Source organism: Buteo buteo, chromosome 9 (assembly GCF_964188355.1).
Source record: "Buteo buteo chromosome 9, bButBut1.hap1.1, whole genome shotgun sequence".
Classification (NCBI taxonomy): Eukaryota; Metazoa; Chordata; class Aves; order Accipitriformes; family Accipitridae; genus Buteo; species Buteo buteo.
Window position 1 is genome coordinate 18,143,325 of NC_134179.1, and position 15,650 is coordinate 18,158,974.

The window sequence follows — 15,650 nt, forward strand, 5'->3', positions numbered from 1 at the left end:
GCCAACTTAAAGTAACTTTTAATGACTACACAGAAATATGAAGTGTGTTCAAATCAGACATGCTGTCTGACTTGAAATTAAGACTACACAAACAGTCTGGGTTTTCAGCAGAAGACTGAGTGCATGCTTGTGTAGCTTCAGGCCTCTCATGCATACAGAAACCACGACTCCCAGCCCCAGTCCTTGGTGGGGTACCCATGCTGCAGCTCAGAATCTTTCAGCTGCTCTGCTGGCCACTGCCCGAATATTGCCATAAACTTTTGATGGAGGACTTCCTGCAGAAGAAGGCACAAACTCAGTCAGCAAACAAGATAAATGTATGTCACAGAAATGGGTGGTTTGCTCTCACATCTGTGTTAAAAGTGGAGAAATAAGCTCCTGGGTGAGAAGGATACTCAAGGTTATCCACCTTGTCTGTTACTGCAAGTGTAGGAACTTTTGGTGTTGGTGTGGGTTGCCCCCTTTGGCTTTCTAGATGGGGCATTCAAAATAGCCCCTCAGGGAATGCTGCAGCTAAAACAAAAAGCAGAAAATCTTCCTTCTGCACCATGGAGAGGGTTTTGGAGCCAGAAACCAAGCCCTGGGCTTCCTGCTTCTTCCCCAAACACTTCTCTTAAGGGTAACAAGACAAGCCCCAGCAAGCTACCTGCTCCACATGCAGGTGTGGACACACCAGGGAAGACCCACAGAAAGTAGCTTCTCAAACTGCAAGATCTACTTATATGTAACAGAGAAGATTAGATAACAGGACTTACCTAAAATTAGATTGCAAATTGCTGTTCGTGCCATTTTAATGTTCTGAAAAGATCCCAAAATATGAATTTTCCTGTAAAAAAGCAGTCAAAGTAGCATTACTTAATGGAAAAAAAACCTCTGTGATTACATAGTTAATAGAGAGTTGGAGGTTAGAGATGAAGGTAGAATTTCAGATCAGTGTACTAGTTCCTTTTCTACACTTGTAAATAAACCTCCATAAAACCCACCTCAAAACAAGGAAACCTACAACATAAAACCTGTGCTCTTCTAAATCCTTTTTAAAACAGATTTTACAATTTGCAGATTTAACAGTACAGCAGCTTGAGGAAGAAAATACTGTTGCAGGTTTGGTAGGTTCAGCTTTGATTATTCATAAGAAGGAATTCTTATGGTGTGGGGAATTACTAACTTCTAGGTGTGCTGGTGACATTGTCATTGTTCTCATAACAAAAGGTCATATATTCAAAGCATTTGTCTTAAAACTGCTCTACAAATGTTTCAAGAAATTCAAGTTATCTTTGTTCCTGGAAGGGGACATGGATTAGCTTAGGGATTGTGCTCTGCCTAGAAGGAAGTCAATACTTACGCATCAGCAAGAACAATTCGTGTCCTGGTTACGTTTTCTATAGTGAATTTGGTTTTTCCACCTTTCCCTGCTATTCTCCCTATTGCTCTCGACAGATGATCTCCTTTCAGAGGTTTGACTAAAACGAGAATAACACATTCAGTGTAACAGGAGTGGTGTGTATTTCTGTAGTGCTTCCCTTGTTCAAGTTACTGGAAACAACTCATTCCAAGTAATACGAAAGCAACTTTACTATGGTGAATATAGATCTATGTGACTAGAAGTGAAAAATCACATCCATTGCTACATGACCATGAGGTCTCTGGCATCAGAAAGAAATTCTCATACAGAACTGTAATGGAAGGCGTTCGCTTCATTACTGAGCAATTAAGATTGAGGAAAGAAACGGAGCCAGAGTGCACACAATTAACACTGGCAGAAATGAAACAGATCAGATTTAGATGCTGCTCTAAATGGGACTCCAAGGAATCCCAGTAATACATGAAATAATAGATGTTTCTGCTATCTATTTCCCACCCCTCGCTGTCAGGACAGTGGAAAGAACAAAGCCCATGCTGCTTTAGTAATCTAATGGATGTAGTCCCCAAAACAGTCCATGTCACCTTTTAAGTTTAAAACAACGTTTACACTGTGACAAGAAAAAACAAATGTGACAAAGTGACAGGCTTTTAAGGATGAAGGTTTGGGGGGTTTTGTTGAGACATCTTACAAAAAGTGACAAGGCTTTCAAGCTGCCTGTACCTAGACAATAATTCTGTGTAATGACATTAAGGTTTTCCTGATCCCTGAAGAAGTGTGACCCAAGTGGAGTGGGGGAAAAGAAACAAAAAAATGTACTTGCAGCTGGTAACACACAACTACTTGAATACCGCAGCAGAAACTACTTACCATCTGTAACTTCGAATGATTCTAGAAAGAGATCATCTAATCTGATGAGAGCGAGAGCGTCCTAAAATATTAAAAGATTTGTTATTGGCATGAGTGTTGCAGTACCACAACAGAGTTGAAACCTGATGTTTTCTCCATACGTACAAACAGATGACATCAGCAGTATTCCTCCACTTAACATATTAAACAATGGTCAGCTAAAGTTAGATCAAATTATTTTTTCAATAGCAATATAAATTTTTATTTCTCTGTAGAAAACCTTACACATTCACCTTAGGCCCACCTATACTAGTGAAGTCAGTACAGGTCTGCAGCAACAAGCAGGCTGTGCGATACTGCAAAAAGTAGTTTTGTTTTCTTCAAGTAAAGTTTGAGTTTTGAACAGACTGAAGGTTATTGGCTTGGACTAAAGCAAAATGAACAGTCTCTACACATGCAGAGCACCTCAGAGCTAGATTATTGCTTCACGCTTGCCTCTCACACACAGCTACATATTTCCTCCGTTTCATAATTTGAATTATGTGCTGTTTGAAGGGTACTTTTTTATCCTGCATTAGCTTAAGAAACTAAACTTCTACTCCAGTCACAAACAAATTTATTTCTAGAAAACCACCTAAGGATCTTTCTTTCTTTCTTACTGTAATTTGCAGAGAGGCCAAAGACATCATGCAAGCAAATTCAAGCAATCTCACAATGTAGCTGTTGGTAGACTCACCTCTACTTGAAACCCAAGTATAAATGCTTTCACAAAATCAGCTGCTTTCGTCAGAGCACTGAGATCCTTTGTCTCTTGACAAGTCTGCAAGACAAGAAGTTAGGTTTGCAAATTAAGACCGTGCAAGTAGGACCAGGACTTGAAAAATCTAAGAGATACAGTCTAACAATCAAAAAGCAACATTCAGATAATGCTCCTGTATTGTCTTTTACTGAAAGACCCAAGTAATATGCTTTGTGCTTTTTTTATAATGTTGACCCTCAACAAGAACACATTCACTACCACAGCCAGTGTTTGGAGGGGAGGAAAAAGAGAAGCTGCTGAAAATCCCCACCACCACTGACAGAGGAGCACCCTTTTTATGGAAAAAACCAAAACCAACGCAAACTAAGCTGCAACACAGAACAGCAGGAAAAAAAAGAAGGATGAAGGCAGGAGACAGCTTGAGGAGGGAAAGTTATTCTAATGACAATATCCTAAAGAAGTTTTAGCAGGTGAATAGAAGCCTGGACAGGTTCAACAAAACATATGGGACAAGAGAAAGATTAACAAGATATTTGGAACAGGAACAAATCAAGCTGACAAAGCAGCAAGTGTTGCAGTGTTTAAGTTTTATAATTCCCACCCCCCCCCCCCCATGCCAGCAGAGGCCACCGGATTTGCTGCTGGGGGCATTTTTTCAGTTCATGTTCTAAAATGGGGCCAAAGCATTCCTCTGCTACCAGTAGAAAAGTCTGTGCACATCTGCATTTACAGATCCTAACAGGGACGACTTAGAAAAAAGCAGTCTTTGAAGCTGTAAGAAAAGAAAAACAGGAAACAATAATTAAGGAAGATAATTACGTTAAGGTCTAGAATACGTAAAAGTATCCTGAAACACCATTTACAGCTTCTGTGCCATGTGAAAGAAATGATAGAAACTAATTTCAAAATTTTCAGTTGTTTTATATTCATGATAGGTATGGGCAAATTGAAATCGGCTTGATCAAGATCAAAACTACCTCACTTTTCAACCAGAGATCATTCCGTATGAAAAAGCATTAGTAAAATGCCAGGTTTCTCACCTGCACAGTTATTTGGTGGAACTGCAAGTTCCTGCTCTTCCCTACCTTTTCCTTCAAGTTATTTCTAGGAAGTGTAAATAAGGGATAGTTCTGTCACCTTTCCTCTAGTTGCTGCCATTGAACTTGTGGTAAGATATCACGGTTAGGAAGCAGAATTACTGTCGGTGTCTGTATTTTCACTATTACATTAGAAGGTCTCATACATCAACATGGCTAATACGGTATTATAGCTCATACGGTATTAAGTCGTACGTCAAAGGCATAGCAGGAGCTTTGGATGTACACTTAAAAACAGCTAGTCTGAATATTCCTGAGGAGGAGTAAGAATGAAGAGTGAGCATCTGCAAGACTTACAACTATATATTGGTATCTGTACCCTAAGCTATTTCAGTGCAATCCATTAAAGAAAAATCACAAACTATTAAACTACAGGCCCTTATCTTCTGCCACAAACAGAAGGTAACAGAAGATTCGGTGGCCCCCTCAAAAGACAGTCAACTCAAAATCGTCACCTAAGTACTTAGTAGCCTTAAATAGTGTGAAAACACTGCATTCCAAAATCGTACCTAATACACAGACCAAGCCTTCCTTAATTCTTGTGTACGTACTTTTCTCCTATAAAAATTAAACATGCCCGCCCACCCACCCTCCGCCTGCTTCCAGAAGAGATTAACCCTTTTGAATTTTGGTTGCATGAACTACTTGCTTCCAAGCAGTAACTGCCAGACTTTCTTTTGGTCCCCAGCAAGGGTTCTTTGGTTAGGTGGAACTACGCAGCTTCCTTTTTCCCGAGCATTCTCTGGGGTTCAGCACGCTTCCCTAGTCTTTAGAAGGCAGAACAAGAGCACCTGTGAGAAGAGGCGCTGCATTTCAGGTACTAGCCGGGAAAGCAGCAGAAGGAGGAGGAGGAAGAGGAGGAGGTCTCTTTACCTTGATTTCAACGTTTCTCGTTTTCAAATTAAACCTGATTTGAAGCTGCAAGTGCTCCACGACAGGCGTGAATATTTTCATCCAGTTCTCTTTTAACGGCGTGTACCTGTTGGCCGGCACGGCCACCTTCCTCATCTCGCCTTTGCCAACCTAGCGGGTGGGGGGGGGGGGGAAAGAAGGGCGTGAGCCAAGGGGGGCCGAGAACCGGACACCCTTCCAGCTGCCGAAGGGCTGCTCCGTCTCCCGCGGCTTCCCCGGGGCGCTCGGGTCTTCCCGGCACCGCGGCCAGGCCGCCGTTTATCCCCGCCCGGCGCCCCGCGTACCCCCAGCGCCTCGGCGGCCACCGGCGGGAAGGCGGGCCTCTTGCCGGGCCGCGGCTCCGCCGTGTCCATGGCGGCCGCCGCCGGCAACTCCTCCGCGGCCGCTCGCCGCTTCCGCCGGCTCCGCTTGGACACGATGCTGGTGAAGCCTCCCTCGCCCTCCGCCGCCCTCTCGGTCTCCATGGCGATGGACGGGGAAGCCGTTACCGAGGGGCTCGCGCTCCAACCCTCGCCCCGCTCCGGCCGCGCAAGCCTACGTGCCTACCAGCTGCCGCCGGAAGAGACCCGCCGCTCACTTCCGCCCCGTCCGGCTCTCGCTCGCTCGCTTCCTGCGGTGCCCGCGGCGGTGCCGGAGCGCGGCCGTCAGGGGGCGGAGCGGGCAGCCCCGTCGCGGGGCGGCGGCGGCGACGATGTCGGTGGCGGGGCTGGAGCGGCCGCAGCTGGTGTCGCACGTGCAGCAGGCGCTGAGCTACACCCTGTTCGACTGCAAGTGGGTGCCCCGCAGCGCGCGCCTCCTCTGCCTAGGCAGCGCCGCGCGCGGCACCGGCCTCCTCCAGCTGTACGAGCTGCGGGGCGGCCGCCTGGCGCTGCTGAGGGAGGTGAGCGGCGGCGACGGGGCCGGGGCCGGGGCCGGGACCGGGGCCGGCGGGCGCCACCGCCTGGGCCCAAGCGTGTCCTGATCCCTCCGCGGGGACGAGAGCCGCTAGGCCCTGCCCGGGGGCCGCAGCCCCGGCTCGGATCCCGCTCGGGGCGGGAGAGCCAGGCGCCTGCCCGCGGCCAGCGAGACTCGATGGCGGGGAGGAAAACGAAACGAAAGCCATGACAGGAGTGCCCGGCTCGCCCGTTAAATTTGCGTCGCTCCGTTTACTTGCGCTAGTCTGGCGTGCGCTCGTTGGCTTGTTGTCACGGGTCGCGTTACAGGGAACGCCGGAGGCCCCGCGCCCCGGTTGTGTTGTTTGGTTTAGGGGCGGGGGTGTGCTTTTTTTTTTCTTCTTAAAACTCAAACTGACCTTTGAGGATTTGCTGATTTCTAGGGGTGACAGCCCCTCGGGTGCATAAAGACCCCCAGGGCCACCAGCGAATAAACATAGCTCAGGAGGGAAGAGGCGCTGAGGGTGCACGCACAATACTGCTACACATTAACTGAAAAAAGGGCTTAATTCTCCTTTTCCCGGCGTGCCAGCAGGGCTCTGGAAAGAGCTGGGATTTCCTCTGTGTTATCTTTCCAAATCAGTGAAACAGCAGCCTCTGAGTATCATTAGCAACCTGAAGGTGAGAGGTTTAAGACCATTAAACCAAAGTCTCTGCTTTTCTGTGCACAAAGAAATAAACATAAAGTGTAATATGCCTTTGATAGCATTTTGCTTGTATTTTACGCCAAATGTCTTATGTATATTTCACTGAAATCTGCCACCCGTGGACTCTCAAGAAACTGCTGCCACGGTCCGCGGTTGTGTTGGTTTTTTCCGTGTGCTGACACAGAATGTATCCTTTTTTTAAAAGATTGAAAAGGCTAAGCCTATAAAATGTGGAACTTTTGGTGCTACATCTCTGCAGCAAAGATACTTAGCTACGGGAGATTTTGGTGGAAACCTTAATATATGGTAAGTGTGCATATTCTCTCGTAGCTTTTTCATTTGATGTCGTATGTGTCTGTTGAACTGATGTTTCTGTATGTGGCTGGCTTTTGTATGAGATGCTCTCTGTGCCGCATATGATTGGGACCCAGTCGTAAGCTTCGCTGGCTACTGTATTTGGACCATGCCTGTTTTGTAAAAACAACATGAATTCTGCACAGTGGTTTAATTCGGTGCTGTTTTGCTTGCATTCTGTGTGCAGCTACAAAAACCTGTTAAAGTTCTGCTAGGTCCTCTTCTTTTTCAGAGGCTTTTGAATGGACGCATGAGTACAAGTCAGAAGTTGTGTTCAACCTAAATTTGATGTCTAGATTAAATACGTATTTTTAACCTTGAAGTCTCAAATGTTTTTTCACATCCCTGAATTATTTGTATAATTAATTTGTATTGGTAAATTGATTATCAAATAAAGTTACAGGGTCAAAAAGGGGTTGTTGTTGGTGGTGGTTGTTGTTATTATTGCATTTCCTTTGCTAAGGAACTATTGGTTCTATTTTGTTGGAATAGCAAGAATGACATGGATTAGTCACTAGTTGAAATTTAAAATAAAATTCTGAAGGATTCTCAAAGGATGGGAATCAGTGGGGAAGAACCATGAAACCCACAGTTGGATGCAGCTTTCATGTGACGTTCAAGAGCAGTAGTCAGAGCTAGGTGGGGATCGCTGAATAAGGTCATTTTATATACTTACTGAAAGTAAAGCTAATTGGAGTATTTTGATCTGTAACACAATTAATTTTGAGCCCAATATAAAACCTAGTTCTTCAGGGTTGCTGTTGGGAATCCTACAACTGCCTTTACAAACAGGGAAGTCCAGAACTGAGCAGAAACTTCCAGACCAGTCTAAAGCAGTAGGCAAAGAAGGAATTGAACAAAGACTTGTGGTTCTTAATGGTGATATCCATGTTTTGTTCCCACTGTTAATCTCAGTTTATGTAATTTGTGCTTATGTTTCCTGTCACTTTTATACAAATCCTGAGCATCAAGGAAAATGCCATGTTATCTGTTCTTTTCTCTCTCACCTAGGAATTTAGAAGTTCCTGAAATACCAGTGTATTCTGTGAAAGGTCATAAGGAAATCATAAACAGTATAGATGGTGTAGGTGGCTTAGGAATTGGGGAAGGTGCACCAGAAATTGTGACTGGCAGTCGAGATGGTGAGTTAGTGAACTTTGAAAGTCTTTTCAGTTACTCTGAGAAAGTAGTCTGCAAGCTTTGATGGCAGGGCATAGTCTGCCATCTGAACTAGTTACGAATCTGTTGCAACTAGCTCTTCGTATGCTGTCTTTTGAATCTTGCTTGGAACAAATTTTCTCTAATTCTGTTAGAAGCTGCAGATAAGCAAAAGATACTGTTGTCACTGAGCATGGGACAGAAGGAATACAAAGCAGCATAAATGCAAAATATCAGCTAGAGAAAATACATCCTTGACAAATACTTTCACTTTATTTCTGGTTTGTTTTGTTGGTTGTTTTTTCTACCCACTAAACACAGTCTGTCTTTCTGGAATTGAAAGAGATGCTCCCGTGTTTTGAGTATCAGGCTGAAAAGCAAAGGCCTTCCCTGGGAAGATGAACGCAACATGACAGAATATCCATAATACAAAATCCACTGTCCTTCTTTCACAGGAACTGTGAAAGTATGGGACCCGAGACAGAAAGATACTCCTGTTGCTAATATGGAACCTGTACAGGGGGAGAGCAAAAGAGACTGCTGGACGGTAACATTTGGTAATCTGTCAGATTATATCCATTCCGCCCTCTAATATGATTGTGCTTTGACAATTATCGAAGTATTTCAGGATGTTGCAGATTAGTTTATTTTGTATGGATGCATAAGTAGCAGGTTTTGCTTTTCAATGTTGTCAAATTTATGTGGTTTTAATCTTTTTTTTTTTTTTTTTTTTCCTCCGAAAGAAGCTGATTTTGTGATAGTTGGGTTTTGGACTCATTCTCTTATCACCTTTGGTCATCATTTGCGGTTGGACTCTGATCTTAAAGGTCTTTTCCAAACTACATGATTCTGTGGTTCTATGATTGCATAGATAAGTTGTGCAAGCTTTATATCTATGCCTAGGAATGTAAAAACAGTAAATCCAGCTGCGTTGTCCTGAAGGAGTGTAAATGTTGTAGTGCACAGGGAACCAATCGCTGTTGCAGTGTAGTTCCAACTATCAAGCATTAAGGCGTTAATTTAAGAGAAGATCCTTGAAGCTAAGAGCTAATTGAAGACAAAAGCAATGCTTGATGTGTGCTCTGCATTTTTCTTTTGGAGAGAACAAGCTGCTTGTGTTCTACACAAGCTGGTATTTCTGGATTAGCTCCATTTTTGCCTCCAGAGTCAGGGAGTAAGTTTTACAAACTGCTAATAAGTGCATGGATTATAATAACAAAATTGATAGTAAGGAGATGACGTTTCCTGGCAAGAAGGTGCAGCTATAATGCTCATTGCTATTCATATCTTTGTCTTCTGCTTTGACAAATGGAGAAAAAAATGGCCTCATATTTTCTTCAATTTTCTTCTGAGTTACTGAAGCTTGAGCCAAGGCCAGGTTCATCTTGAACTACATGCCCTGAGCTAACTTCTTTCAGACACTGATGTGCTTCCCTGATCCTGTCAGCTGAGAGTTTTTGGAGGCAGGCTTCTGCATCTGTCTAGTGATGGCCATGGTAACACCCAGGGCCTCCCTACAAGTCTGTGTCTACAGAAGAGTCTTCTTGTCCCACTAACGTTTCGTGCTTGAGAGGCTGGTTAAGGAACTGCTGAACCGCTTTCTGCTTCGGTGCCGTGGTGCTGTCTGGGGAGCGTGGTTTATAGCAGATGAAGATTTAGAGAAGGAATGTATTTGTATAGGTTTACAGGAACAGTGTGCAGTACTTAAGTCTGTGCAGTTTAGGCAATACTTGGCAGGGGGAATAAGACTTTTGTTCATATTTTTAAAAGAAACAGACCTCCAGTTTTCAAGCTATATTTTCTATACCTTTTAGGCTTGAAAACCAGACTGTTCATTAAATCTTAATATCCCAATAGTAATATTATTTTTCTGGCATAAATGTAAGTTGAAATTGCAGGCTTAGGAGGTCTGAAATTTACAGAGTAAAGAGGGTTTCTGTATTCTGTTTAATTCTTTCTCTGTGTCCAGGCAATGCTTACAATCAAGAGGAACGCGTTGTATGTGCTGGATATGACAATGGCGACATTAAATTGTTTGACTTAAAAACCATGTCACTACGATGGGAGACCAACATTAAGAATGGGGTAAGAAAACCATAAAAGTATTTTTCATTCCAGCTCCTGTGTAGGATCTGTCTACCTGAAATTTACCCAGAAGACATTTCTGCTGAGATTGTACCAAGGAATTGTACCCCTCAAATTCTTGGTCTGAATAGCATGGGGTATTTTTCAGTAGATTCATGTTTTCAGATGACTTTGTTATTTCCAAATTGGTGGTGATGTCATTGTAAAAATAACCAATGATTAATATATATTTACAAATCACAACCCCCCATTTTTTTAGCAGTGGCTAAATTTCAAGGCTGAATGTATTTTTTTATTTTTTTATTTTTTTTTTATATTTCCAGGTTTGCAGTCTGGAGTTTGACAGAAAAGATGTAAATATGAACAAGCTAGTGGCCACATCACTTGAGGGAAAATTTCATGTTTTCGATATGAGAACTCAGCATCCAACCAAAGGTTTTGCTTCTGTTTCAGAGAAGGTATGGGGAGACAGAGAATTTCTTAAGAGACAAACTTTTTGAATATAGGCTGCCATAGTACTACAGGTCTAAAACTATTGTCTTGGATAGGTAATATATGCCCAGGTTACTGGGGCACAAAGCTGTGTGGTGGTGTGGCCCCAGGTGCAAGCAGTGAAAGAGCCCCTGTGCATCCAGCTGCCAGCACTCATCCAGGTTTCCTCCCTTTTATAACCTGATGTTGGGCTTCTCTGGTCTTTGGGTTCTGCTGCAGTTCCACCTCTGTGCGCTCAGCTGTGCCCCTAATCTGGGAGTCATGTTTATTGGAGGCCATATTAAATTGTGATAAGCATGCAGATCTGAATCTTAAATATAGCCCAAAACAAAGTGAGCTCTCTGCAAACACTTTTCAGCCTGCAGTCACCAGATCTCATATGAGACACAGAAACCATTATTTGTTCTTCGGAACCAAACATTTTTGGATTGGGATATTGAGAGTGAGTGAAAGGATATATAGGAGAGACTTAGTGGTCTGGAGGCTGTTAAATATGGAGAACTCTTATAACCTTTTTTTCTTCCATCTGTGACCGCTATGTTGATTAGTTTAAGTTCTTTATAAAACAGGTGGGGTGTTTTGGTTTTTGGTTGGGTTTTTTTTTTGGTGAACAAAATCTGATAATTAGAGAAAAGAAACTTTTGTGTTGAAATTCTCCAGGACTGCCTAAATTAGAAAAAGCTGAGTTTCAACTTAATATCTTTAATTAATATTTTCCATACCACCATTCAAAGCAGATAACATGTTGGAAGTACTTTGATGAGATAACACGAAAGTATTTACTGAATTAGTGTTTGTAATAATCAAAATGTGAAAATGGAATTTCTTATCTTTCATTCACTGCATTTAAGCTTTTCCTTTTGGACACTTGCAGACAGATATGCATTAAGTCAGAGTAGGTGTGTTGGGGTTTTTCCCTAAGTGATTTCTGTTGCTATGTTATCTTGCTGTGCCCTGGCTGAGATTTAAATCTGAATTGTAGATTGTTTTGTTTGCACAGCATTTGTAGTATATTCCCTTCCAGTAATGATTTTAAGAGATGTCAGAGAGTGAAATTAACCTGGTGGTGACTGTGTCACCTAAGAGTCTGGGAATCCTGTAGTTCTAGAGCAGTTCCAAAAGACATGCTTACGCAGCCACTTTACCTCTCTTTAACCTTGCTCACTCACATGGCCAGTCCCAAAGAAGCTGAAGTACTAGTGAGTGATAGCCTTGGTAGGGCTGCTGCCTTATCCCTGCCGAAGAAAGGGGTGCGCTGGAGGCCTGACTTGGCTTCTCCTGTGTGGGAACTGGATGCTCCTGTGGCAGAGGTCGCAAGGCTGGAGGAAAGGAAGGTACCTCAGAACAGACATTCCAATAACCACCATGAGAAGGCTGGGTTCTCTTCATACAAGTGATTGTCGTTTTAAGATTCTGCATCCTTTCTTGTGAAGCTCATCCATAACTGACTTTTATGCAATGCTGATTATTTTTTTTTTATTAGGCACAAAAATCTACCATATGGCAGGTTCGACACCTACCACAGAACAGAGATATATTTATGACAAGTGGAGGAGCTGGGAGCCTTCATCTGTGGAAATAGTAAGTAATCACTGTCCAGCCTGCAATAGGGGTAATAAGAAACCAACCATTTCATGTTTTAAGAAAGAATCTTCCTGAAAATTATGAGTAGGGTTCTGCTTCCAACCTTAGAATATTTAGTTAAAATCATTGCTTACAAATGCAGGAGAAAGGGTGATTTCAGTGTCAGTACTTGACCTGGAATCTTGGATTAATCCCTAAAAGAATGTGACAACAGCACAGGTGAATTTTGCCATTTTCAGTTTTCTTAACATAATCAAGATCTAATTATATCCTTGGTTAACAAGGTGATAAATGGAAGAAATGGATTTCTTAAAATTCTGATATGGTAGCAGTTATGTGTGAGGAGAATATTGAAAGCCTGGACTTTTAAAGATTCTTATGTTTACATCTTCTTACATTACATGGCAAAATAATTTAATCATCCTAAATGCGGTGAAGTAGGTGCATTAAGTTTCAGAGGGCTAGCTGAGATGAAATTTTCTTGCCTGTGGCAAAAGCCAAACAGTTAAAAAATGAAGGGCTATAGGAGTGAGGTGTCAAGATTCAAAACTTCCTGCCTAATTTTTTTTTCATGAAATATTTACTAAGTATGCAGGGTGGATATGGCTGGATATGATTATTCATTATTTTAAGACATTTATTTGCCTTATCTATAGAACAGAGGAGACCCTTCTTTTGAAAATAAAGAGGATAATGATGTGTTTGCATCAGTAAATTTGTGTTTGCATCAGTAAATTCTAAATGCATGTTTTTGTTTGACTTTTCTTATCACCAGTGAGTACCCAGCTCAGCGCTCGAAGAAGGATTCTGAAGGAGCTGAGATGGGGGTGGCAGGTTCTGTCAGTCTCTTGCAGAATGTGACTTTGTCAACGCAGCCGATTTCTAGCCTAGACTGGAGCCCTGACAAAAAGGGACTCTGTGTTTGTGGTGCCTTTGACCAAACTGTGAGGGTGTTGATAGTTACGAAGCTTAACAAAGTTTGACAGGAAAACTAGGATTTCTGAGGAGAAAGCAGTATAGTTTGCAGTCTGTAAATATAGGAGGGAGAGCCCTCCGGTTTCTAATTTAATTTCTCCCTTATTAAAACGGGATTAAAGAAATAGAAACTAGATCTTTCTATTGAAAGTTCAGATACATGCAGTTACGAGTTGTTTGACTGATGGTGCCGCAATGACGTGAAGTTGCCTGTGCACAAAACTTTTACCTTCTAGAAATGTGAATCTACATTTAAAATAAAAGGTGCCTTTGTTAGCGCAATCTGTAATTTTAGAAATCACTTTAAATTGTTTGTGTTCAGTTTAATCACAGTGCAAATCTGTTCACACTTGTTAAATGGTCTGGCTTTTTTAGATATAGTTTTGTCAATATGCATTCATGCGATGGAAACTACTATATACTTCCTCACAGAAACTTTGTTATTGGATATATCAATTAGAATGTTTGTGAAAGTGACTTAGGATTCTTTAATACACTATAGAAACTATAATGGATGCTGAAATGTTCAGGTTTAATGGAGTAAGCTTTTTACTGAAATCATATTGAAATTAAACTATTGAGCAAAATGCACTGTTTTTTATTTGAGTTTGGCTTCATAACAAGTTTTTATGTTCTGTTGTTTTAATATATGTTTGCAGCTTGGTATTCTACAAATAAAATTATATGCAGTGTTGTCTTAATGTGAACAAAGTATATTATTCAAACATCCAGAGATTTAGAGGAGGAATGTACTTGTATAGATTTACAAGAACAGTGTGCAGTACTTAGATAAAACTTAACTCATTTTGCAGCAAAAGTCACTAAAACTTAGCTCCATCGTGAAAAACTTTATAAGGTAGCCAAAGTACTGTCTCTTCTTTATTTTTTTTTTAACCGATTCAGTATTTCTTCAAAATCTGATGTGACAGAGTTAGTAGCTTTGTTACTGTAGTTTCACCTGAACTTCTGTTTGTAATTCCCCTTATCTCCAGTGTGTTTCTTTTCTGATTTTACCAGTGTATGCTGCTGTCAGTTCTTTTTAGCAGGCACATCCAGTTGCTGTCCTCTATTTGTGGATGTATGGTGGGGGCTTTCTGAATTTCAGTAAGCTCTAGTGACTTCATTTGTCACCTCTTTGTCTGGTATTACCTAAATAGTTAATACCTAAAATACAAAGCTAATTAGCTTTGTCTGGTATTATGTAAAAGTATTTAACTATTTCTGAAACCAGATGTGAAGGGAGAATGTTGGCTTTGTCCAGGTTAACAACAAAAAAGCCCCTGTGTGGCCATTTGCAAAGAAGCTCTGTTTCCTCAGACTTCCAAATGAGGATTTGGTATCTGACAAATGCAGGTGAGTCACCTGTGTCGAATCAAGCCTAACCTTCTAGGGACTGCACCTGAAAACTAGAGGCTGGTCTGCAGGAGAGATGCTAGGGCCTTGTCTGTGCTGGTCCTGCCACCAACTGGCATCCAAGCAAGATGCAGGAGGAAGAGGAAACAGCCAAATACTGAAGGTTAAGGTAGGGAAAGTGGCAAATGGGGGAAGCAGTGTGGAAACCAGAGACGACTGAAAGTAGAAGGAGAAACTGGGTTGAAAGGAGAGGTGAGGAGCTGTAGCAGAAGGGCAACACTAAGGCTGGGATGAGATAGTGAGAGATGGCAAACATGCAGACCTGGCACTACGTGATGTCCTCAGACTGCTGGGAAATAGCTCTGAAACATTTACCAAAGCTATCTGTCTCTTCAGTTTGCTGGGGACTGATGAGTTCTCTACTGCAGCAAGTCACATACTAGAGAGTGAGGCAGGTCTAAAAGGTCTGAATGTGCTGATGGATCCAAATTGGACCTTGCTATACTTCTATGCTACTACTGTGTTAGAGTTATTTATAATAAGAAATTACAGTGTCTCACCAGCTTCCCAAAATCTAGAAACATTGTCCCTCCACTTAACAGCTTGTGTCAGAAAAGTTACATTGGGATAGCTAAATCACACTTAAAAGGGAAATGGGATGCAAATTTGCCTGTGCATTGTCAGTCAGCTCTGTTTTGGAGAGCATGAGGTGACAAGCTTTGGACTGAGAGACTTTGGACTTTTTCTCTTGATCTAAGATTCCAGCTAAATACAAGTGAAATAAAATTGTCCTTATTAACTCCTGGGTATCTTAATTGATTAAACCAGCTGAGGAAAAAGAGAGCAGACACCTGTGGGTACAAAAGGCTCACAGGCTATTAAACCTTATGGAACAGAGAAATCATGAATGCCTGTGTAGCAGAGGGGGCCAGCAGGAAAATTGCAATAGACCATAAACTCAATGTGTCTATGGAAGTCCATGGTTTCAGTAGGTCACTGATGCTTGGCTCTAGCCTGCCTTCACATTTAGTCTCTTATCACAGGTTTAGCAAGGGCCAGCAGGGATGAAAGCACAGTAACCAATAGTAACAA

At 42.1% G+C, this 15,650-nt stretch overlaps 2 protein-coding genes across 3 annotated transcripts; one reads left to right on the forward strand and one right to left on the reverse strand.

The window, feature by feature from the left end:
* Positions 1-5,555, reverse strand: PNO1 (partner of NOB1 homolog). The gene is made up of 7 exons (XM_075035533.1): positions 5,263-5,555; positions 4,940-5,089; positions 2,946-3,029; positions 2,231-2,291; positions 1,343-1,460; positions 756-826; positions 1-275 (listed from the first exon to the last, which is right to left on the reverse strand). Exons 1-7 carry the CDS (start codon positions 5,440-5,442, stop codon positions 208-210), a joined length of 732 nt encoding a protein of 243 aa, XP_074891634.1. The 5' UTR covers positions 5,443-5,555; the 3' UTR covers positions 1-207.
* Positions 5,556-5,561: 6 nt separating this feature from the next.
* Positions 5,562-13,902, forward strand: DNAAF10 (dynein axonemal assembly factor 10). 2 transcript variants are annotated; one of them, XM_075035508.1, is made up of 9 exons: positions 5,562-5,858; positions 6,763-6,863; positions 7,923-8,053; positions 8,525-8,626; positions 8,813-8,896; positions 10,039-10,154; positions 10,478-10,612; positions 12,130-12,227; positions 13,006-13,902. In XM_075035508.1, the coding sequence occupies exons 1-9, from the start codon at positions 5,670-5,672 to the stop codon at positions 13,211-13,213; spliced, it is 1,164 nt and encodes a 387-aa protein (XP_074891609.1). In that variant the 5' UTR covers positions 5,562-5,669; the 3' UTR covers positions 13,214-13,902. The 2 variants fall into 2 exon arrangements, with proteins under 2 accessions (XP_074891609.1, XP_074891610.1); XM_075035509.1 differs by lacking the exon at positions 8,813-8,896 and having other exon boundaries at positions 5,568-5,858.
* Positions 13,903-15,650: the final 1,748 nt, after the last annotated feature.